At 45.1% G+C, this 26,394-nt stretch overlaps 1 protein-coding gene across 1 annotated transcript in view; it reads right to left on the bottom strand.

Moving 5' to 3' along the window:
- LOC126095189 (tryptophan 2,3-dioxygenase) overlaps nt 1-26,394 on the bottom strand; it is a 458,240-nt gene that overhangs the window by 252,284 nt on the left and 179,562 nt on the right. Inside the window, exon 2 of the mRNA XM_049909922.1 lies at nt 265-437. Coding sequence (XP_049765879.1) covers nt 265-437 — 173 coding nt within the window. The remainder of the gene's footprint in view (nt 1-264; nt 438-26,394) is intronic.

The following is a 26,394-nucleotide window of genomic DNA, read 5'->3' as shown; positions in this document are numbered from 1 at the left end:
GGGATGTCCGCTTCCGAACCATAAGGCACACACCTTTGACAAGCCACAATAGGTCATGGCAAGGGAACAACAACCGGTATCTGGCCCAGGACAGCAACACAAGATTGTCCAATCTCCTCCAAAGCTCGCTGACGTAATTGATCAGATACTGAAGCTTACCTACGCACACACACACATACATACAAACACTAACACACATGCGTGCATCATATTGCCGCATCCATGTGGCAGAGTTGCACCTATGAGGCGGCAGCACAGCCCTACCTTGGTGGGTGACGATGAAGAGGTGTTCGTCGTGCACGACGACGCCATTCTGCTCGCTGAGAGGCCGCTGGGCGTTAAGCACCTTGTCCAGCTGCAGGTACTCGCCGTACAGCATGCCGGCCTGGGAGTCCAGCACCAGACCCTCCTGCCCGCTGCCGCCGCCCCCATCCATCCTGAAAGCACACGCGGCCACTGCAATGAATAATCAAGCCGTCACTAGCGCAGCGCAGTAAATTCGCGCTGTTAGCTGGTCTTGTGTCTAATTCTTTATTGTTCTTGACAGTTTACATCGATAATCCGCTATACAACAACTAAACTACTGGCCAGGAAAATTGCTGCACCACGAAGATGACGTGCTACAGACGCGAAATTTAACCGACAGGAAGAAGATGCAGTGATATGCAAATGATTAGCTTTTCAGAGCATTCACACAAGGTTGGCGCCGGTGACGACACCTACAACGTGCTCACATGAGGAAAGGTTCCAATCGACTTCTCATACACAAACAGCAGTTGACCGGCTTTGCCTGGTGAAACGTTGTTATGATGCCCCGTGTAAGGAGGAGAAATGCCTACCATCACGTTTCCGACTTTGATAAAGGTCGGATTGTAGCCTACCGGGATCGCGGTTTGTCGTATCGCGACATTGCTGCTCGCGTTGGTCGAGATACAATGACTGTTAGCATAATATGAAATCGGTGGGTTCAGGAGGGTAATTCGGAACGCCGTGCTGGATCGCAAAGGCCTCGTATCACTAGCAGTCGAGATGACAGGCATCTTATCCGCCCAGCTGTAACGGATCGTGCAGCCACGTCTCGATCCCTGAGTCAACAGATGGGGACGTTTGCAGCAGCTTGGACTGTCAGGTCGGAGACCATGGCTGCGGTTACCCTTGACGCTGCATCACAGACAGGAGCGCCTGCAATGGTGTACACAACGACGAACCTGGGTGCACGAATGGCAAAACATAATTTTTTCGGATGAATCCAGGTTCTGTTTACAGCATCATGATGGTCGCATCCGTGTTTGGCGACATCGCGGTGAACTCACATTGGAAGCGTGTATTCGTCATCGCCATACTGGCGTATCACCCGGCGTGATGGTATGGGGTGCCGTTGGTTACACGTCTCGGTCACCTCTTGTTCGTATTGACGGCACTTTGAACAGTGGACGTTACATTTCAGATGTGTTACGACCCGTGGCTCTACTCTTCATTCGCTCCCTGCGAAACCCTACATTTCAGCAGGATAATGCAAGACCACATGTTGCAGGTCCTGTACGGGCCTTTCTGGATACAGAAAATGTTCGACTGCTGCTCTGGCCAGCACATTCTCCAGATCTCTCACCAATTGAAAACGTCTGGTCAATGGTGGCCGAGCAACTGGCTCGTCACAATATGCCAGTCACTACTCTTGATGAACTGTGGTATCTTGTAGAAGAGCTGCATGGACAGCTGCACCAGTACACGCGCCATCCAAGCTCTGTTTGACTCAATGTCCAGGCGTATCAGGGCCATTATTACGGCCAGAGGTGGTTGTTCTGGGTACTGATTTCTCAGGATCTACGCAGCCAAATTGCGTGAAAATGTACTCACATGTACTTCGAGTATAATGTATTTGTCCAATGAATACCCGTTTATTATGTGCATTTCTTCTTGGTGTAGCAATTTTAATGGCCAGTAGTGTGAAATGAATACTAGAAACAGGAGTAATGTTTTTTAAAAATTAAAAGTTCGCAAGCATGGTGTAGAGTTGGATATCGCTTACATGAATTATAAATAAACAAATTCTATCGTGATATAGTTGTGTATTTTTCACAAAGATCTGTCATGATGAAACTTGTTTACTCGTAATTTTTTTAAAAAATTACCTCTTTTTATGCTGTCTGATAATGACTTAACGACGTAAAATGTCACTAAGAACAAATAAAAGGACATTGTAAGATTAACGATCTGTAGAATAATATTATCGTTTAGAAATAAAAACAGCAGAAAAGGAAATGTATGTCGCGCTGGCGGTTTCTTGTGAGCTACATTTTGTATTCCGTAATTCTTCTACGTACAAATTACCAAGGAAACATTTTTAAATGCTATGTACAGGATGTATAAAAAAGAATCATCCGATTTAAAAAATCATAACTGTTATGTTATTTGAGATATGTGTGTGAACATCGTATGTTGGAAACAGCAAATACTGGACTCGCATTCGGGAGGACGACGGTTCAATCCCGCGTCCGGCCATCCTGATTTAGGTTTTCCGTGATTTCCCTAAATCGCTCCAGGCAAATGCCGGGATGGTTCCTTTCAAAGGGCACGGCCGACTTCCTTCCCCGTCCTTCCCTAATCCGATGAGACCGATGACCTCGCTGTCTGGTCTCCTTCCCCAAAACAACCAACCAACCAACCAACCAACCAAACAGCAAACTCTTGAGTTTCAGAAGGTTCCTGCTAGGTAGCAGCAGTGTGCGCCCATTTCAGTTCTAGTAAAAATGGTATCGGGACAACAGAAAGAGATTTGTGTTCTACGTTTTGCGCAGTGCGGGTCAGTAATAACAGTTCAGTGTGGCATTAGTACTAGGTATGGTGGGGATCTTCATAGAGTATAAAGCATTTGACGATGGCATGAACAGTTCCGAGAAACACGTTGTTTGCATAAAGATAATTCGCCGGGTCCTCCCCGAGTGTCTGACACAGAAGTCGAACGCATCCACCATAGTTTCACAAGGAGTCCGCAGAAATCCGTTCGGCGTGCAACTCGACAGGTCAACATGTTCCCGACGCCGGTCTGGCGTGTGTTGCGTCGACGTTTACACATGAAACCGTACAAAATTCAGCTACTGCAAGCTCTTCGTGAAGGTGACAAACAACAACGTGTGGAGTTCCGTAATTTAGTTCTTTACAAGGTGCAGTATGACAGTTTCCTTCCACTCCTAGTGTTTGGTGACGATGCAACATTCCATATAAATGGAAAGGTGAACCGTCATAATGTGAGAATACGTGATACCGAACAACCACATGAAGTTGTTCAACATGAGAGGGACTTTCCAAAATTTTGTGTTGTTTCAGGGGAAAAGATGTATGGTTCCTTTTTCCTTGCCGAGAAGACTGTTACATGAAGCACATATCTCGATTTGGATGAGAACTTTCTTATCCCACAGCTTGAGACTGATTCGAACGACTTCATTTACTAACAGGATGGGGATACGCCACATTGGTATCTGGAAGTGCGGGAATTTTTAAATCAAAGGATTACGAAACGATGGATCGCCCGCACTGGACCAAATGTTTCAGCCTTACATTATTGCCCCCCAGCGTCACTGGACCTAAATGCATGTCATTATTTCTTGTGCGGGTTTATAAACGACTCTGTTTATGTGCCTTCATTACCAACAATAGTGAATGAAGTGAGACATCTTATAACAGCAGCTGTGGAAGCTGTAACTCACGACATGCTCCGTGCAGTGTGGGAATAATTTGAATACCGCATTGACGTATGCCGTGCGTCTCTAGAGGGGAATATTAACCACCTATGAAAAGGTATGAAAAAACTTTTTGAGTTTCCCGTTCACTAAAAAACAAAATTCATTGTATATGTTTATTAGTTTCAGAAATATAGACGTACCAAATCGGATGATTCTTTTTGATACTCCCTGTATATTACTAACAAGGGAACCGTACGAGCTTCTTCTCATCGATTTGATTTGTGTTGAAAGTGTGTGTAGAACACGACTAGGACTTTAACATATGTAAACAGGAAGACACAACTCTCAACCGTTTATGGAAAAAAACATGATTGAACATTGTAGGCGTGCTCATGCTGTATGCTTTGTAGCGTCGCTAGTTAACGGAGTCCGCTCCTGAGCAAGTAAGTGCCTTGTTGCATAAGCACAAGGTCTCTGGACCGAATCTCATTTTCTTGTCATTCCCATGAATTTCCAGCAACAGATTTATTGTGATAGTGCAAAAGTACAAATACTTAATAATTTTCTTACTGTATACCTAATCATTAACATGAAAAAATAGAGAGAGTTTTTTATCTTAAGGAGACTGGAAATGAAGAAATTATGTACTAGAAATTTCAATCAAATCACTATAGTCATTTTATTCATATTATTGTATTTACATTTGTGACAAGTATAATGTGTAACATACGCAGCACTGCACGAATCAAGATAAGACTGATCGCAGAAACGTAGAGAACAATAGTTATCGCGACATACTGATGTAATGAACGCCCAGTTTTAGCGTGTCCTTAGATTATTCAATGTGTCTCGTGCAAAATAAACTTGCTTTAGAATCATAAACGGTTCTCGATCGTCACACAATAATGAAGCCTATCACCAGTATTGGTGCAGGCAACTCACAAAAAGAATCAGGTCACCTTCCATTAAGAACGTGGGTGCACTCAAAAACCGTTGTATGACTATCAAATGATAGAGGACTGCAGTCAGTCGTCCTTTTCTTGCAGGTTTTATTCGGAAAATCTAGATTTCGGCTGTTGCCTAGCAATTATCAATGCACCATTTCATAGTATCACTGCAATTCTAGTACTTAAGTTCCCTGTTGTTCGGGCTTCTGTCACAGTTCTTTCAGGAGTTCTGTATAATGATTATACAGTAGCTGTTTATGTATTCAGTATGTATATACAGTAGGGGAAGAACTGTGACAGATGCCCGAACAACAGAGGACTGATGTACTAGAATATGCATTGACACTATGAAATGGTGCATTGATAATGGCTAGACAATAGCTGAAATATAGACTTGCCAAATGAAACCTGCAAGAAAAGAACGACTGATTGCTGTGCGCTATCATTTGAAAGTTACAAAAAGAAGGAAGACCTGCAGCGAGATTCGATCGACAGATCTTTCTCTTACGGGACTAAGCGCTTACTCGTTCGGACTGCGTCAACACGAGCGGCCCTACAAAGCGCACAGCATTAGAACGCCTATAATTTTCAAACTCGATTTTCTCAGAAACCGTTGAGAATTGTGTCTTTCTGTTTACCAGTGCTGAAATCCCAGCCGTACCATAAACACTCTATCAATACGAATGAAATCGGTGAGAGGAAGATTGTACTGTCCCACTTGTAAGCAACTATCCTGGGGCATGGACTACGCAACTCGTTGCAGGCTGCCTATCTAGCGGCTTCTATCTACATGCCTATTTACATGATTACTCTGCAATTCACAGTTAAGTGCCTGGCAGAGTGTTCATCGAACTGCCTTCAACCTATTTCTCTACTGTTCCACTCTCGAACAGCACGCGGGAAAAACGAACATTAAATCTATCCGCTTGAGCTCTGATTTCTGTGGTTTTATAATTATAATCATTTCTCCCTATTGTAGGTGGGCGCCAACAAAATATTTTCGAACTGAGGAGGAAGTTGCTGACTGAAATTTCTTGAGAATATCCTGCCGCAACGGGAAACGGCTTTGTTTTGATGACTGCCACCAGAAATTCGTGTATCACAACTGTCGCACTCTCTCCCCTATTTTGTAATATACAAAACGAGCTGCCCTTCTTTTGACCTTTTGGATGGCCACCGTCAGTCATATTTGATGCGGATCCTACACCGCTCAGCAATACTCCAGTAAAAAGCCTAATGTAGGTAGTCTCTTTGTAGACTTGTTGCATTTTCTATGTGTACTGCTAAGAAATAGCAGTCTTCGGTTTGCTTTCCACACTACATTATCTGTGTGATTATTCCAGTTTAAGTTTTTCGTAAATGTAATCCCTAATCATTTAGTTGAATATACAATCTTTAGATTTGTGAGATTTATCGTGTAATCGAAATTTATTGGATTCCTTTTAGCACACTTTACGTTATTTAGAGTCAATGCCATTTTTCGGATTTTACGGATATCTTGACTAAATCATTTTGGAATTTGTTTTGATCCTGTGATGACTTTAAAAGAAGGTAAATGACAGCATCATTTGCAAACAATCTTAAAGGGCTCCACAGACTGTCCCCTAAATCGTTTATTTGGATCAGGAACAAAAGAGGTCCTATAACACTTCCTTGGAGAACGCCACATATTACACTACTGGCCATTAAAACTGCTACACCACGAGGATGATGTGCTACAGACGCGAAATTTAACCGACAGAAAGAAGATGCTGTGATATGCAAATGATTAGCTTTTCAGAGCATTCACACAAGGGTGGCGCCTGTAGCGACACCTACAACGTGCTGATATGAGGAAAGTTTCCAACCGATTTCTCATACACAAAGAGCAGTTGACCGGCGTTGCCAGGTGAAACGTTGTTGTGATGTCTCGTGTAAGAAGGAGAAATGCGTACCATCACTACCATCACGCTTTTGGCTTTGATAAAGGTCAGATTGTAGCCTATCGCGATTGCGGTTGCGGTTTATAGTATCGCGACATTGTTGCTCGCGTTGGTCGACGTCGAATGACTGTTAGCAGAATAAGGAATTGGTGGGTTCAGGAGGGTAATACGGAACGCCGTGCTGGATCCCAACGGCCTCGTATCACTAGCAGTCGAGATGACAGGCCTCTTATCCGCATGGCTGTAACGGATCGTGCAGCCACGTCTCGATCCATGAGTCAACAGATGGGGACGTTTGCAAGACAACAGCCATCTGCAACAGCCATCTGCACGAACAGTTCGACGACGTTTGCAGCAGCTTGGACTATCAGCTCGGAGACCATGGCTGCGGTTACCCTTGACGCTGCATCACAGACAGGAGAGCCTGCGATGGTGTACTCAACGACGAACCTGGGAGCACGAATGGCAAAACGTCATTTTTTCGGATGAATCCACGTTCTGTTTACAGCATCATGATGGTCTCATTCGTGTTTGACGACATCGCGGTGAACGCACATTGGAAGCGTATATTCGTCATCGCCATATTGGCGTATCACCTGGCGTGATGGTATGGGGTACCATTGGTTACACGTCTCGCTCACCCCTTGTTCGTATTGACGGCACTTTGAACAGTGGACGTTACATTTCAGATGTGTTAAGACCCGTGGCTCTACCCTTCATTCGATCCCTGCGAAACCCTACATTTCAGCAGGCTAATGCACGACCACATGTTGCAGGTCCTGTACGGGCCTTTCTGGATACAGAAAATGTTCGATTGCTGCACTGGCCAGCACATTCTCCAGATCTCTCACCAACTGAAAACGTCTGGTCAATGGTGACCGAGCAAATGGCTCGTCACAATACGCCAGTCCCTACTCTTGATGAACTGCGGTATTGTGTTGAAGCTGCATTGGCAGCTGTACCTGTACACGCCATCCAAGCTCTGTTTGACTCAATGCCCAGGCGTATCAAGGCCGTTCTTACGGCCATAGGTGGTTGTTCTGAGTACTGATTTCTCAGGATCTATGCACCCAAATTGCGTGAAAATGTAATCACATGTCAGTTGTAGTATAATATATTTGTCCAATGAATACCCGTTTATCATCTGCATTTATTCTTGGTGTAGCAATTTTAATGGCCACTAGTGTACTTCTGTTTTGCACGATGATTTTCAATCAGTTTCTGACAAGATATCACGAATCCAGTCGCGCTACAGAGAGGATAGTGCGTAGGCACACAACTTGATTAGAAGTCGATTTTGAGGAGCGGTGACAAAAGCCATCTGGAAATCTAAAAACATGGAATCAATTTGATATCCCCTGTCGATAGTAGTCATTACTCCGTGAGATTAAAGAAGCAGTTGTGTTTCGTAGTACGATATTTTCAGAATCCATGTTGGCTGTTTGTCAATAAACCGTTTTTTTTCGAGTTAATTCGTAATGTTCGAACACATCACATGTTCAAAAATCGTACTGCAAATCGACAATAGCTATACGGGTCTGTAATTCAGCAGATTGATCCTATTTCCTTTCTTAGATACTGGTATGACTTGTGCCACTTTCCAAAGTTTGGGTGCCGATATTTCGTCGAGTGAGTGGTTGTATATGGTTACTAAGTATGGCGCTATTGTATCAGCATACTCTGAGAGATCCTAACTGGTATACAATCTGAACCAGAGGTCTGGTGATTTCAGCTGCATCGGTAAACCTAGGCTATACAAGGAGGCAAAAAATTTGATTTTCACTATTTCATGCAAGCAGTGACCGAAATTAAAAATTTTAAATGTTTTCATAATCTTCTCATTAAGAGGCATAATCTTATGTTAAAGTTTTAACGCAGTAGGACAAGCTTTACAGACGGAAACTTGAACCCGGGTGAATTTAGTGGGCTGCGATACAAGGATGCAGACAGTGCGACATAACGGAGGTTTGGGTTGGTACGGCAAGTGTGCAAGGATAGCCTGGACGTTTCGTAGCGGTCCGCGCTGCGAAAGGTGGTTATTCAGGCTTCTGACGGATGTTCACGTTAATGTAAGTGGATAGCGTATCGTCATATATTTGGTACATGGATCTTTTCCCTCTCTACTCGATAACTATAGCTACTCCTGATGTACTGGTCATTCAGACATCCGCACCAGTTAAGGTATTATGTTCCTGCTGATCAGAAGTAGTGACGAGGAAATCAACATCGGACTGCATAGATCAGGTCTGGCGTACAGGAGAGTGGCTAATCTGCGCAATGCTCTGGCTTCTCTATTACTGCGCTATTCCCAGAAGGCGTGTGGGTGAGAAGGCTACATGCTGAAGGCCACACAAGTGGGAAACTTACGAATACTTGTTTGCATCAGAGTCGGACTACTTCTATGAGGCGACTACTGCAGCATACTATCGTAAGGACAATGTTTTCACTAGTGTTTTCTTCCACCTTTTTATTATCTGCCAAATTAATAAATTTATTAGTTAACTAAGTAAATATATTAAATGTTATTGTGGTGGCACCGCCAGACACCACACTTGCTAGGTGGTAGCTTTTAAATCGGCCGCGGTCCGCTAGTATACGACGGATCCACGTGTCGCCACTGTCAGTAATTGCAGACCGAGCGCCACCACACGGCAGGTCTAGAGAGACGTACTAGCACTCGGCCCAGTTGTACGACGACTTTGCTAGCGACTACACTGACGAAGCCTTTCTCTCATTTGCCGAGAGATAGTTAGAATAGCCTTCAGCTAAGTCCATGGCTACGACCTAGCAAGGCGCCATTAACCATATCTAGAGAGTCTCACTTGTATCATCAAGAATGCTGTATACAAATGATGGATTAAAGTTAAGTATTCCAGCAGCTACGTACTTTTCTTTATAGCATTCATTACGTATCCTGTTTCAGACATAAAGCAAGCCTGCATGTGTAAACGCGTGCCTTTCGGTTACCCGTCTCTGTGGACTGGCTGTCTTGTCAGTCCACTACATTTTGGCGACGAGTCTTAAAAGAGGCTTTCGCGTTCGTATTGCTCTGATTTATTTGTGTCATGGCTTCGCCACATTCTCCAGATGTACTGTCCGAATTATATCGCTTGCAGAATCAGCAGACGCAGGCGTTATTGGATGCCCTTGGACAGCTCGTCCAGGGTCAACGTGCACTGCAAAACGATGCGGCCGCCGCCACTTCATCGCTACCGCAGCCAAAAAACGCAGTTGCACCACCATTCCGTAATTTTCGGCCAGACGTGGAAACATGGGCGGAGTGGTCACGCCAATTTGGATTCCATCTCGCCGCCTACAGTATTCAAGGTAATGAGCGGCAGCCGTTTTTGCTTTCGTGTGTAGGTGTGTCCACCTACCGTGTGATAGTGAAATTGTTTCCCCGACGCGACGTAGCAACTCTGTCCTACGAAGAAATTTTGTCTGCTTTAGATGCCTATTTCAAGGAAACCGTCAATGTCGTTGCAAAACGGTATACGTTCTTTCGTACAAGACGTACGGCCGGTCAAACTAATAGGGAGTGGATTGCAACTTCGCAAGGCCTAACAAGGGATTGTGCTTTTGAGTGTGAATGTGGACTCCCTTATTCAGATACTATGGTGCGTGATGCAATTGCACAGAACGTTTCTGATGTTTGCATATGGGAACAGATTTTGAAACTAGTCAATCCCTCCCTTCAACAAGTGATTGACATATTGGATAGGCAAGACACACTTGACTTACTCAGGAATCATTTGAAACTTCGCCAGCTGTGTGTCACATTAACCGGCCCGCCGGGCGAGCTGCACGGAACTGTAAACAGCCCTCGCGCACGTCCGCGCAGCCACGTGTCCTGCGCAAGCAAGCAAATGCAGTGCTGAAATCATGCCCGCGGTGTGCTACTAGACACTCGCGTGAGAATTGCCCGTCACACCAAGCTATTTGCTTTTTCTGTAATAAAAAAGGACATGTTCAAAGTGTTTGCCAGAAAAAGCTTAGATCGGACACTCACAACCATTCCAGGCCCTTTGCTTCGCGCCGGAATCGAACCAAGAACTCTCAGGCTCGTGAACCTTCGCCCATGGACATTCATGTAGTTAATTCCACACCGTCCAGTGCTCCTCTCTCTAACAGTGACTGTGTTCATCTCACAAAAAGTGTGCGTCGACGTCGACGGAAATCCCGTCAAGTCGCCAGTGCTTCTGTCCCAGAAACAGTTCACGTTGCATGAGACAGTCGCTTTTGTCGTCCGCAGGATAATAAACTTTTTGTAGACTTGGAAATTAATGGCAACGTGATACCATTCCAGCTCGATACCGGAGCTGCGGTTTCACTACTCAATCACGCCACGTACAAACAACTGGGAGTACCTCCATTGCGTGCCGCAAATGTTCAGCTCACTAGTTATTCTGGACAGCATATCCCTGTGTTCGGGCAGTGCAGCCTTCTTGCAACATACAAGGGACAAACAAAACTTGTGTCATTTTACGTTCTTCGTTCTTCTTTTGCAGTGAAGTTGTTTGGTTTAGATTTATTTCAGTTGTTTAACTTGTCTATCGTAAATCAGGTCCTATCAGTGAACCACACTGTGCCTTCCGCCAGTGTTTCTCGTCTATGTGAGGAATTTGCAGACATTTTTGCACCAGGCCTTGGTTGCGCTAAGAACTACGAAGCACATTTGGAACTGAAAGTAAACGCGCAACCGAAATTTTTCAGAGCGCGCAATGTTCCCCACGCATTGCGTGATGAGGTCGCAAGAACATTAAACGATTTAGAATCACAAGGTGTAATTGAACGTGTGCAGGCTTCTCTCTGGGCTTCACCCTTAGTCATTTTGCACAAACCTTCCGGAAAATTGAGACTTTGCATGGACTTCAAGGCAACAGTGAACCCACAACTTGTGACTGCAACTTTTCCTTTACCCCGCCTGGAAGATCTTTTTGACAAACTGTGCCCGGGAAAATATTTTTCAAAGTTGGACCTAGCAGATGCGTACTTGCAAATACCGGTGGACGCAGAATCCCAGCGCGTATTGGTGGTTAACACACATCTTGGATTGTACCGATTCAAAAGACTGCCATTCGGGTGTGCATCCGCCACTGCATTGTTTCAGCAATATTTACAAACTGTTTGTGCGTCGGTCCCTACTGCAGCAAACTATCTGGACGATATTGTGATCTCCGGAAAGACAGCAGAAGACCATTTAATCAATCTACGAACATTATTTCAGGTCTTGCGACAGAATGGTCTTCACTTGAGGAAGGACAAATGTATGTTTTTTGCTCATGACTTGCCATATCTGGGACATGTACTCAATGCCCAAGGCATACATCCGAGTCCAGAGCACCTCCGTGCCATACAGGACTTGCCTTCGCCGCAGAATTTGAAGCAGCTACAGAGTGTGTTGGGAAAAATTAACTATTATAATAAATATATTCCGCATGCCTCTTCCATTTCAGCTCCTCTTCATCGCTTACGCCGTAAGGGTGTTCCGTTCGTCTGGTCGACGGAATGCGAACGCGCCTTTTCGACAGTTGAAATCGGCGTTGCTTTCTAATACTTGCCTTACGCCATTCGATCCCCAGAAACCCCTTTTGTTGATGGTAGATGCATCGGATTTCGGGATCGGTGCTGTGCTTGCGCACAAAGATGGATCGCATGATCGCCCTATTGCCTTTGCGTCCAAATTGCTGTCGTCTGCGCAAAGAAATTATTCACAGATCGAGAAAGAAGCTTTGGCTCTCGTGTTTGGTGTTACCAAGTTTCATGATTTCTTGTATGGTCGTCACTTTACCATCATCACAGACCACAAACCTTTGACATCGCTTTTTCATCCGAACAACCTGTACCTCCACGTACAGCGCAGAAATTCATTCGCTGGTCTATTTTCCTCTCGCAGTACCGCTACGATATCTTGTATCGGTCCACTGCTAAGCACGGAAACGCCGATGCGTTGTCCCGTTTGCCTGATGCTGAGGATAGAGCATTCGATTCTTCTGAACTTGCTTGCATGTTCATTGATGCGGAAACCGATGATGTGGTCGAATCGTTTCCGATTGATTTTCGTCGTGTAGCAGCAGCCACAGCTGCCGACCCTGTCCTTGCTGCTGTTTTGCGTTTTGTTGCTACGCAATGGCCTTTGTCAACGTCACGGATCGAGGATCCGTTGGTTCGCTGATTTTTTTCTCACAGGGAGCGACTTTTTGTACGACTTGGTGTTTTGCTGTTGCGTTCTGATAATGATCAGTCCAGGGTCGTGGTCCCACTTTCGTTACAGTCGTCTGTCTTAAAGCTTCTCCACCAAGGACATTGGGGTATATTGTGAACGAAACAACTTGCTCGTCAGCACTGTACTTGGTTCAGAATCGATGCTGCGATTACGAATATGTGCTCTTCTTGCATGGCGTGTGCCGAACAACAATCCGCGCCACCGCGGAAATTCTTTGCATGGCCAAAAGCCACTTTCCCTTGGCAACGCTTACACATCGATTTTGCTGGTCCATTTTGGAATGCTCGATGGTTGGTTGTTGTTGATTCCTTCAGTAATTTTCCTTTTGTTGTCCGGATGTCTTCCACGACGTCTTCTGCCACCATCCAAGTGTTGTCCGCTATCTTTTGCATTGAAGGTCTTCCACAGACTATTGTTTCCGACAATGGCCCACAATTCATGTCCGCAGAATTTCAGTCATTCTGCAAGGCCAATGGTATTCAACATCTGACATCCGCGCCGTTTTCGCCTCACTCAAACGGTGCCGCTGAACGATTGGTCCGGACTTTCAAGTCACAGATGTTGAAGTTGAAAGAATCGGATTCTCGGGAGGACGCCTTGTTGCTCTTTTTGTCCTCGTATCGCTCTCAGCCCCGAGATGGTCGCTCGCCGGCTGAATTGTTGCACGGTCGTCCTCATCGAACCTTGATGTCTTTGCTGCATCCGCCGCATCAGGTTCCTGTGCAGCGGCAGACGCCTGCTTTTGCTCCTGGCGACGTTGTATACTATCGCAACTATCGCGGTTCACGGCGTTGGCTCGCAGGGCGCATTCTTCGCTGCCTCGGCTGCGCGATATATCTGGTTTTGGGGGCCTCTGGTGAGGTGCGTCGGCATCTCAACCAGCTGCGCCTCTGTCGTCGCACGGGTTCTGCCGCTCCCCGTCTGCTTTCAGCGACGGTGCCGTGCGGTCAGCGCCCTGGGGACCCATCTACTGGCTTGCCTCATCCCCAGGTGTTACCGACGATGCCTTCCATTTTGCCCCATGGCGCCGCGCCGCCGCCGCAGCCGCCGCCGGCGCCGCCCGCAGTGGACGCGTCGCTGCAACCGCCGGGCGCCTCCCTGGGTCATGCGCCGCCGATCGCTTCCCGTGCCCAGATGTCCTCCGCCATGGAACTCTTGCCCGCTCCGGACCAGCTGTCATCTTCGCCAGTCGGGTGCTCCGACTCAATGGAGATCGACCCTTCAGCTCCTCCTGACAATCTACGGGCGCATACACCTCATGTTGGCGTGCACCCTGGACTAGGTTTTCAGGCGTTTCCTAGCTCCCCTCGAACCGAATGGCCGGGTGCGGGTGGCACGGCCTCGCCTGTTGTTAGGCTTCCCACCTCGTCGCATATGTCAACATGGGGAAGCCTTATAACACAACCGTTCGCCGATTTGCGGGGGAGGAATGTGGTGTCACCGCCAGACACCACACTTGCTAGGTGGTAGCTTTTAAATCGGCCGCGGTCCGCTAGTATACGACGGATCCGCGTGTCGCCACTGTCAGTAATTGCAGACCGAGCGCCACCACACGGCAGGTCTAGAGAGACGTACTAGCACTCGGCCCAGTTGTACGACGACTTTGCTAGCGACTACACTGACGAAGCCTTTCTCTCATTTGCCGAGAGATAGTTAGAATAGCCTTCAGCTAAGTCCATGGCTACGACCTAGCAAGGCGCCATTAACCATATCTAGAGAGTCTCACTTGTATCATCAAGAATGCTGTATACAAATGATGGATTAAAGTTAAGTATTCAAGCAGCTACGTACTTTTCTTTATAGCATTCATTACGTATCCTGTTTCAGACCTAAAGCAAGCCTGCGTGTGTAAACGCGTGCCTTTCGGTTACCCGTCTCTGTGGACTGGCTCTCTTGTCAGTCCACTACAGTTATCACCATGTTTTATCAAACAAAAAGCTTTGCGCCGGCCGCGGTGGTCTAGTGGTTCTAGGCGCGCAGTCCGGAACTGCGGGACTGCTACGGTCGCAGGTTCGAATCCTGCCTCGGGCATGGATGTGTGTGATGTCCTTAGGTTAGTTAGGTTTAATTAGTTATAAGTTCTAGGCGACTGATGACCTCAGAAGTTAAGTCGCATAGTGCTCAGAGCCACCATCAAAAAGCTTTGCATACAGGCAATTAACAATTCAAACACATTTAGATTTTGTAATGTGTAATAAATCCCGAACTATGGTTCGTGATACGGTCAAAAGTTTGCTCTTACGCAAATTAAAATATTTAAAACCCGTTCATTGGCAGGACCTCAGAACACAAAAAAAGGTTTGTACACACTGTTGAACCAAATACTGAAATAACTTTAGCAGCTTGTCTGTGTCGTCAAGAACGTTGCTCTTAGAGTAACGTTTTATAAGATTCATGTAAAGTCCTGGATTGGAAAAGCCAGTCGCAGCTGAGTTGCACTTGAATCAGGTGCTACACTGTACGTCTATCAGCTCAAGTTGGAAGTAATGAGATACATCAGCAGCCAAAGGCGAGAACGGTCCGACGAATAAATCGAAACAAATTTCCAGTAGTGCAAAACCTTAGAATCTCTTTGAAAACTAATGTTGAAATGTTTCAGTTACTGAAAAGTAGTCTGTCTCACTTTGAGTTGCATGACATGCTCGAAGTCATGAACTTGATGCTGATTTTTACGTAGATTTAATTCTTATCTTATCCGCCAAATCCGTCACCTAATGAGTCTCCTCTTGCGTGAAGAGATTAAATGAATTCAAATAATTAGTGACGTCGACCATAAAAGATTTTGCCTCTGTTTCATTTATCCTTTGTTTTTCTCCCTAAGGCTGCCTTCTGTTCAGCCAGTATTCATTAACATTTGTCAGTCAGTAGTAGACGTTTTAATTAAATTCGAATGAGCGTTTTTCTAGCTCATAGTAGTGCGATGGCATATTAAGCACTTTGCATGGCCTTCAAACGATACGAAAAGTAGAGCGATTCACATTTCGCCTTGAATGATGTGCTGCTTAATATTTTCTTTATTTGGACATATGTGTAGACGCTATAGTACTAAACCAGAACGTCACTCTAACCCAGCTGGTATTGCTAGCAAATTGCTTGGCGTGTGACAGCGCGACTGCATCGCTCTAGCAGCGCTCGGTTGCAGCCTTTCAGTTCCTCTCCCCACCCCCCACCTCCCCCAAATCACGCGCCACTCACTATCAGCCTCAGTTACAGCTGCGCTCAGAGCGCTATGTAGCAGTTCTCAATTGGGAGACAGCACAAACTGCTCCGCCCCCCCCCCTCACGAACAGCTGACATCATCTCTCACAAATACTGAAGATACGAAAGTGAGAGGCTGCTAAGAGCCTTCGAAAAGACCTCTATGTGAGCCCGCCCTCCTGTCTAAAAGGAGGGAATAAGACATGCCCAAAAAATAAAAATTTCAACGAAGACAGTTTGCAGCAGTACTAAAATGCGTTTCGCTTATCGCGAGCTTGCACCCTCAACCAATCCAAACTACCATATACACACATCAAAAAAAGTTTTGCATCAGCTCGTTTCCGAGAGTTCCGGAACCTTCAAAGAAAATTGGAATACAGATCAACATAAACATCATTTTCGCCCTTTTTTATTGCTCATGAAAACCGCACATTGCATGTTGTACCACCATACAGCGAGACCTTCAGAGGTGGTGGTCCAGACTGCTGTACACACCGGTACCTCTAATACCCAGTAGCACGTCGTCTTGCATAGATGCTTGCCTATATTCGCCGTGGCATACTACCCAAAAGTTAATCAAGGCACTGTTGGTCAAGATTGCCCCACTCCTCAATGGCGGTTCGGTGTAGATCCTTCAGAGTGGTTGGTGGATCACGTCGTCCATAAAAAGACCTTTTAAATCTATCCCAGGCATGTTCGATAGGGCTCATGTCTGGAGAACATGCTGACCACCCTAGTCGAGCGATGCCGTTATCCTGAAGGAAGTAATTCATAAGATGTGCACGATGAGGCGCGAATTGTCGTCCATGAAGACCAATTCCTCGCCAATATGCTGCCGATATGGTTGCACTGTCGGTCAGAGGATGGCATTCACGTATCGTACAGCCGTTACGGCGCCTTCCTTGATCACCAGCGACGTACGTTGCCCCACATAATGCCACCCCAAAGCATCAGGGAACCTCCACCTTGCAGCACTCGGTGGACAGTGTGTCCAAGGCGTTCAGCCTGACCGGGTTGCCTCAAAACACGTCTCTGACGATTGTCTGGTTGAAGGCATATGCGACACTCATTGGTGAAGAGAACGTTGTGCCAGTTCAAAAATGGCTCTGAGCACTATGGGACTCAACGGCTGAGGTCATAAGTCACCTAGAACTTAGAACTACTTAAACCTAACTAACCTAAGAACATCACACACATCCATGCCCGAGGCAGGATTCGAACCTGCGACCGTAGCGGTCGCGCGGTTCCAGACTGTAGCGCCTAGAACCGCTCTGCCACTCCAGCCGGCACGTTGTGCCAGTCTTGAGCGGTCCATTCGGCACGCTGCTGTGTTCATCTGTACCGCGCTTCGTGGTGTCTTGGTTGCAGAGATGGACCACGCCATGGACGTCGGGAGTGAAGTAGAGCATCATGCGCACAGTTTGAGACGCAGCACGACGTTTTGTGGCTGCACGAAAAGCATGTTCAACATAGTGGCGTTGCGGTCAGGGTTCCTCCGAGCCATAATCCGTTGGTAGGGGTCATCCACTGCAGTAGTAAGCCATTGGGCTGCCTGTCGAGGCTTGTCATCGGCTGTTCCTGTCTGTCTGTATCTCCTCCATGCCCGAACAATATCGCTTTGATTCAGTCCGAGACGCCTGGACACTTCCATTGTTGAGAACCCTTCCTGCACAAAGTAATAATGCGGACGTGATCTAACCGCTGTATTGACCGTCTAGGCATGGTTGAACTACAGTTAACACGAGCCGTGTTCCTCTTCCCTGTTGAAATGACTAGAACTGATCGGCTGTCGGACCCCCTCCGTCTAATTGGCGCTGATCTTGCTTGGTTGTTTACATCTTTCGGCGGGTTTAGTGAAATCTCTGAAGAGTCAAAGGGACTGTGCCTGTGATACAATATCCAGAGGCAATGACTGTCTTCAGGAGTTCTGGGAACCAGGGTGATGCGAAACTTTTTGTGATGTGTGTATAACACACCTATCTTTCTTTTCATTGGTTATTAATTCATTTACACTCACGTTTGTTGATTCTCAAGCAGGTTTCAGAATCATGACAACGATTAGTCGTAGACTGTCGTTGTCAATTTCGTCAGAGGTCTGTCTTCGCCTTATATTTATTTCATGAGAAACTTCTGCCTCAAATATTGAAATTTACTTAAATTCAACTGTCACCGACAATGATGTAGTGCCCAAAGCGACGTACGAAAATTTGTGCTGAATCGCGACTCGAACCCGGATTTTCCACTTATCGCCACGGTTGCCTCACCACTTAGGCTGTTCAAGCACGCTACCCGGATCGACCCAAACTTCCATATGTCTCACACCTACCCATTCTTCTGAAACTGTAGTTCGGCATGAAATATAAATATATATATATATAAAGCAAAGACAGGCCTGTGACGAAAATGACGCCTCGTTCTCCTGATACTAAAACCTGCGCGGGAATCACGAGATGTCCTCGGACAGCCTAAGTGGTAAGGCGACCGCTCAAGATAGGCGGTAGATCCGGGTCAGGGTCCCAGTCCGGTGCAAATTTTCGTATGTCGCTTCAGTCATAACGTCTATAATTATTACAATTGAATTTCAAGAACAAATGTTTTAGTTTTTGCAACATATTCATTACAACGTATAGATTTACTATCGAAAATCCTATTGGAACAAGCTAGTCGCTACCGAGACTGAATATCTCCGCGTTGAGACGCGACTGAAGTGCCTACCCTTGGACTAACGCATCAAATCCCCTCCACCTTCGACAGCGCCACGGCGACCGACAGTGCCCACTCGTAGCTGGAGAGCGCCAGACGCACAATAGCGGCGCTCCCCTCCCCGACGTACTGTCCTTCAAGGTCCTCTGCATTCAGCGAGTCTGCAGCGGTCATGCAGCACGCCCGCAAACAACACGCGCGGCGCGGATCTGTTTCTGAGGCTCTTAATTCGAGCCCACACGTGCGGAAAGAGTGCCCTCCTGCTCTAGTAAGTCGATCCACTAGCAAGGTGAGGGGGAAAGGAGGAGGGAGGGACAGTTCAGGGTCCGCTAACCGAAACCTGGCCGCGCTCTGACCTTCGTCGCGTACTCTGGCCCGTAGCGTCTGTGTTTACGTCATCCTCGTCTGCCGTCTGTATGACAAAGCCTAGCTACTGTGCAGAAAAAAACAATTGCAACTCACTCAAGGACAAGGTCATTTTATTGACAAGTTTTTCAGAATTCGAAAACGTGCAATTAATAATCTCGTGTGTGCGACAGCGCCTTCTTGTCCTCTTTTTGTTAGCAATTGTGTCGTCTAATATGCTTTTTCCGGATTTCCCAAATTTCATTTTATTACTAGCCGAAGAAGACCTGCTTCGTACGGTTCTTTTTTTAGTTTGTTTTCTGTGAACGTTCCAGAGCACTCGAGAACACTCGACAACAAAGTAAAAATGAACATTCAAGAAGTAAAGGTGTAGTATGCTACGTGTAATATTGTCCAGTATTCTTAAATCCATTGAAGTATTCAAGACTACCCTAATTTGAAATAAAGTAATCCGCCAATCTCATCTCTGTATATCACCGAGAACGTTCCAAAACATTCGAGAACGTTATAAAAATTCAGGGACTTTGTAGAATATTCTGAAATCTTGATCATTCGAGAATATTTTAGACCATCTGAAGACAAGTGTTAAGAGTCAAATATATTCGAAAAACTCGACAAAATAGATAAACCTCGAACTTTTTCGAACATACGTTGATGCGAAAGAGACGAAGAATGTCGCGGTGGCCACCACAATGTTGTAGCGACTACTTCAAACACTCACATCCCCAGGAACGTAGCAGCTCTTACCGCAAAATCACTGTAGTACACAACAGGGGAACCAAGGGTAGCAACTGATACAAAATCCTACAGAAGATGTAAAGTCGTACTACGTCATCATACTGTAAATACCGCTGGATTTAACTTAGTGAAAGAAAATTTTGCTTTGTCCTCACTGTTATTTCATACTTAATTAACTTTTTCTATTAGAGTACTTGCTTATGAACTGAATTTTTCATCTTGTTATTTGGTGTGTAGATACACCAATTCTTTGGGTTTTGCATCCATAGAGCAAGCTATATATGACTAACAGTGAGAAAACCATAAATCTTTCAAATTAATACCACAACATTTCTCTTCGTGCCTTATTTATAGTGATACTAAATGCTAATCCTATTGAAAATTGCAGTCTTTTAAACTGAAATGGTATTTCGGTAGATATGAGAAGAATCCTCGGAATAAATGCTGTTTTTGCTTTATGTTGATGCCTATTCACGACCATTTCTTGTTTGGAATTTTTAAATTAATGTCGTCAGCGACTTCACTTCTTACTGCTCTCTATCAGATAACCGGCTTGAGTAAGTTTGAACAATTTTCAGAAAAACTTTAAGTACATATTCATTTGGACTGTTGACAGCGTTACATAAATCACTTGTAAGTCCAATTTGGCGAGATGTACGCTCAATAAAGTGTGTGCCTTCACTAATTTACAAGAGTTTTTCGACAAAATGTTCCACATATTCATCACTGGAAAGTTGATCTTTATATTTGTTCTTTTTTTTTTGTATATTCCTCACTCAAGACAGAAAAAAGATTTCTTCAGACATGCATTAATTTCATCCTCTGGGGTTTATTTTGGGATAGCTGGAAGCGTTTGCCGAAAATGTCCAGAATGTGTAAGTAATGCACCTCTCATTGATACCGGATTTCCTTGGAGATGTAGAACATTCTCGAAACTTTTGGAAGATTCTATAACATTTTGGAACAACTTCTGGAACATCTCAGTCTCGGCCACTTAGGCACTGGATTCCAAACTACTTCACCTTCCCAAAACTGTCCATTAGCCATATCTTCCAACCCAACGCCTGCAGTTCCAAACATTTTTTATGGATGGGGGATGGAGGGCTAGCGTCCCCTGTAGCCCCCGTGGGGTGCTGTAGCGGTATGCACGGACAAACCAGGCTTACATTTGTAGGTTGCCTGAACAAATTTCCTCTTTAGACAGCCACACCTTAATCAGTTCGAAAACAAAACCTTCTACATGGACGGAGGATGGAGGGTTACCACACCATGTAACACCCATGGGGCTGCAAAATCCGCTTAGACAGTTTTGGCAGCACGCACAGAAATACCACACCTACTTTTATTATATACAGAATGTTTCCGTAAGAGCGTACAAAATTGTAACAGGACATAGAGAATGCTCCACTGAACAGTTTGAGGTAGGGAGCCTGCGACTGGACAAGCCAGCTTAAAGAGATATGGAAGTAAACTTTGTCTTAGCATTACTGTTTTCCAAATTATTTACAACTAACACTAGTAGAAGCCGACCTCGGGGAAGATCAGTTTGGATTCCGTAGAAATACTGGGTAGACTTAGAGAAAGCTTTCGACAATGTTGACTGGAATACTCTCTTTCAAATTCTAAAGGTGGCAGGAGTAAAATACAGGAAGCGAAAGGCTATTTACAATTTGTACAGAAACCAGATGGCAGTTATAAGAGTCGAGGAACATGAAAGGGAAACAGTGGCTGGGAAGGGAGTAAGACAGGGTTGTAGCCTCTCCCCGGTGTTATTCAATCTGTATATTGAGCAAGTAGTAAAGGAAAAAAAAAAGAAAAATTCGAAGTAGGTTTTAAAATCCGTGGAGAAGAAATAAAAACTTTGAGGTTCGCCGATGACATTGTAATTCTGTCAGAGACAACAAAGGACTTGGAAGAGCAGTTGAACGGAATGGATGGTGTCTTGAAGGGAGGATATAAGATGAACATCAACAAAAGCAAAACGAGGGTAATGGAATGTAGTCGAATTATGTCGGGTGATGTTGAGGGTATTAGATTAGGAAATGAGACACTTAAAGTAGTAAAGGAGTTTTGCTATTTGGGGAGCAAAATAACTGATGATGGTCGAAATAGAGAGGATATAAAATGTAGACTGGCAATGGCAAGGAAAGCGTTTCTGAAGAAGAGAAATTTGTTAACATCGAGTATAGATTTAAGTGTCAGGAAGTCATTTCTGAAAGTATTTGTATGGAGTGTAGCCATGTATGGAAGTGAAACATGGACGGTAAATAGTTTGGACAAGAAGAGAATAGAAGCTTTCGAAATGTGGTGCTACAGAGAATGCTGAACATTAAATGGGTAGATCACATAACTAATGAGGAAGTATTGAATAGGATTGGGGAGAAGAGAAGTTTGTGGCACAACTTGACCAGAAGAAGGGATCGGTTGGTAGGACATGTTCTGAGGCATCAAGGGATCACCAATTTAGTATTGGAGGGCAGTGTGGAGGGTAAAAATCGTAGGGGGAGACCAAGAGATGAATACACTAAGCAGATTCAGAAGGATGTAGGTTGCAGTAGGTACTGGGAGATGAAGAAGCTTGCACAGGATAGAGTACCATGGAGAGCTGCATCAAACAGTCTCAGGACTGACGACCACAACAACAACATGCGTTGTTTACGCGTACTGTGCTGTTTATTTACATGTAAATTCTTTATTTCCTGCAAGGAAACAAGGACGAGGAGCCTGATTACTAGGAAGTCATGTCCGCCCCCGGTGGCTGAATGGTGAGCGTGACGGATTGTCAATCCTCTGGGCCCGGGTTCGATTCCCGGCTGGGTCAGGGAATTTTCTCCACCCAACGACTGGGTGTTGTGCTGTCCTCATCATCATCCTATCATCCTCATCAACTGCAGGTCACCGAAGTGGCGTCACATTGAAAGGCCGGCACCCAGCGAACGGTTTGGCCGACTGGGAGGGCCGTAGCCATACGATTAAATAAACTAGGAAGTCATGATGCAGGTTTTGTTTACTTTACTTGTGTATAAGGTGGCTCTGTTGCATCGTATTTACATTTTTCTATGACAGAACGTGCGATGAATCAACGACAGACCCATTCATTACTCAGTGGTATTCAGAGACGTACAGTACAATACGACAGAGAAGTGCAGTTTCGCAGAACTCGCTGACATGCACCTTGTGTATCGGAAGTACGTTTCAATGCTGAAAGGCTGTACAGGGAAACGACTTTCTAACAAGTATCATTCGTCACGACAAGTGTTTATTTCTCTCGAGCGACGAATGCGGGAGACTGGTTCACTGCAAAGAAGAAATGAGGAACCTGGCAACACTCGCTCATCCGATATTCAAGAGGAGTTGCTAGAAGGTGTTGCAGCAGGCCTCACTACAAGTACTCGGCGTATTGCACGTGAAATAGGCGCTGCACATACGAGTACTAGCGTGTGGCGAGTACTCCAGGAGCAATGTTTATGACTGACACAGCACCGAGGGTGGCACTGTGCCAGTGGTTGTTCCAACAATAGATTGATCGACCAGATTTCCTCCAGATCGTGCTGATTCCTGACGAGGCCTCATTTGGTCGTGATGGTATTTCGAACAGCGGGAGTAGCCATGCGTGGGTGAGAAAAACCCTCACGCTGTAGTAGAGTCACACCATCAAATATGTTTTGCTGTGAATATCTGGTTCAAATGGTTCAAATGACTCTGAGCACTATGGGACTTAACATCTATGGTCATCAGTCCCCTAGAACTTAGAACTACTTAAACCTAACTAACCTAAGGACATCACACGACACCCAGTCATCACGAGGCAGAGAAAATCCCTGACCCCGCCGGAATCGAACCCGGGAACCCGGGAGTGGGAAGCGAGAACGCTGAATATCTGGGCCAGCGTTGTGGGTGGCAATCTCATTGGGTCATACTTCTACATGGCCGTTTGAAAGACCACCTGTACTTGAAGTACGTGCAAAGAGTTCTACCGGAGTTGTTGGAGAACGTACCATTGTCTGTTCGTGAGACGTCGTGGATACACCATATCGGTGCACCGCATCACTTCAGTGTGGATGTCCACAACCATCTCAGTGCTGTATTTCCTGGTGGCTGGATTCGAAGGGGAGCTCCTATTCCATGGCCTGCGAGGTTATCTGACCTGAATCCCCTTCATTATTTCCTATGGGGATATGTAAAGCCACTTGCGTATGAGAACCCAGTGGATACGTAGATGGTTCAAATAGCTCTGAGCACTATGCGACTTAACTTCTGAGGTCATCCGTCGCCTAGAACTTAGAACTAATTAAACCTAACTAACCTAAGGACATCACACACATCCATGCCCGAGGCAGGATTAGAACCTGCGACGTAGCGGTCGCTCGGCTCCAGACTGTAGCGCCTAGAACCGCACGGCCACTCCAGCCGGCGATACGTAGATGGATTTAGTTTCCAGAATTGTAGCTGTCTGTGATGTGATTCGAAACATACCAGGGATATTTGTCAAGGTGCCTCAGAATCTTGTTTGCCGATGCCGTGTTCGCATTGAGGTTTACGGCCGTCAGTTTCAGCACATTTTGTTAGATACAGTACGAATGGTTCGTTCGTTGTGCCGTAATGGTATTTACAGTTAACTGTAAGTAATGCAAATAAAAAGTACACAGTAATGTGATTTTATTCCTATCATCTCCTTAAGGTGGCTTCTCCGACCCAGGTCCACAACCTGGAATTGTTCAGTGGAGCATCCTCTATATCCCGTTAAAGTTTTGCACGCTCTTACGGAAACATCCTATATATTGATTTAAATTTTTGACCAGATGCACGTCCTGACTGCACAGTCCTCAGCGTAGCCTAAGGAAGGGAAATCTTGTGCGCCATCTGTCTGTAAATCGTGCCAACTTCGTTCTGTGTGTCATCGTATTTTAACTGTTTGTGTGTCGTACACTCAAAGGCAGAAATTGGGGCACAGCCCACAATTTTGCTGAACGACAGTAGAAAACTCTGTCGCGTGGATTCTATCAGGAAATGGCTCAGCTCCCTGTCTCGCAAGAGAATGCGCTTCGAGCTACGCTTTAGGATCAGCTGCCATTTGTGGAGAATTAGACTTAATCAAAATAAATTGTTATAAACTACATTTGATACAATACGGGTACAAATACGAATAAGTTTTGCTGTTAACTTCTTGTGGTAGGAGTTGAGGGTCATGTAAAATTTTTTTGAAGACATCATAATTATGTATTTGGTCTATCACAGTTTCGGCCGCCCGGCCATTATCATGTGATATAACGGTATTTAGGAAGGGAAGATTGGTGTATCCGGACACGGAAGAAGAAGAAGAATCGGTATTTACAAAAAGAAGTTACGTGATTGACCAATACGGTAACAGTCGATTGTGTGAGAAACACAATTCTTTTAAATTCACTCCGTAACGCTAAAATTTTAGTCATGCTGCGCCATAATCTTAACGGAAATTGGAGACTTTCTAACGACAATAATACGTTATCTGAAGTGAATGCAATTCGTGATATGAATACTGGACTTGCCTTTTCTTTCCTGGTTATTGTTTCTTCTGCCATAATGTTCTTTGGAAACTTATTTGCGAGGGCATATCGGGAATCTTTGCCGAATTTATAAATTCATTTGGCAAGTTAATACTTTCGCCTTGGTTCATGATTATATCAGTGTATTTGGAAAAATTTTCTTCCCCTCGTACCATACTGTGCATCCGTTGATTTTGTTGTTGTTGAAGGGTACGTCATGTTTTGTTGCCAAATGTTTGCCCACACAACAATATTATGTTTAATATTAACTCGTGCAACAGTCAGTGCCAACGTAGTTGCTGCTGCCAACCGACCGCGTGGTGGAGTGATGCCGGGGCTGGACTTCGGTTAAGCAATTTTAATTCGACATGGTACCACGGTACTATAGGTTTTAATTTTCATTGTTGACTGTGCGTTACTCTAGCGTGTTACAGTAATTTTATGCTTCTGAAGAAGGGTAGACTATTCTAGTCGAAACCTGGTAAAGACCAGAAGATGTTCGGAACTAAGGCGGATTTTTCAATATATTCGTCCATCACAGTTGCTGACGGGGCTGTAATATGCTAAAAATCCCTAAATATTATGTTTTTTTTGCAGCTTCTTTCTATGAGGGTACACTTTTTCGATGAATTGTTCTGTCTTTCTTACGTTACACAGTTCATCGGTTAAGACGATTTTGTCGTATTAAGGATCAATGCGATGTGTGTCGTTTCCAAATTGTATTTCAGAACATTCGGGAATATTCTAGAGCATTCGAAAACTTACGTTAACTTTCGAGAATATTCGTAAAAGCACGTGCGCATTACAGAACATTTTGAATTTCTGTCTTTTAAAAATAGGTTGATGCAAAAGAGTGACTAGACGCCGTGTTGACCTCCACAATGTTATGGCGACCACTTGAAACACTCATGTCCACACAATCACAGCTGATACTACCGCACAACCACGATAATGCACAATCGGGAACGAAGGGTAGCACCAGACATAAGAAGCAATGGTTGGCGCTGGGTAATTTTGGAGGTATGCTTCAATACCTTTTGCTTTTTCTTGCTAACTTGTCACCTACCTCTTACAATGATGTGTTCA

Source organism: Schistocerca cancellata, chromosome 8 (genome assembly GCF_023864275.1).
Source record: "Schistocerca cancellata isolate TAMUIC-IGC-003103 chromosome 8, iqSchCanc2.1, whole genome shotgun sequence".
Classification (NCBI taxonomy): domain Eukaryota; kingdom Metazoa; phylum Arthropoda; class Insecta; order Orthoptera; family Acrididae; genus Schistocerca; species Schistocerca cancellata.
The sequence above is the reverse complement of the archived record's forward strand: the minus strand, read 5'-3'. Positions and strand labels throughout refer to the sequence as shown.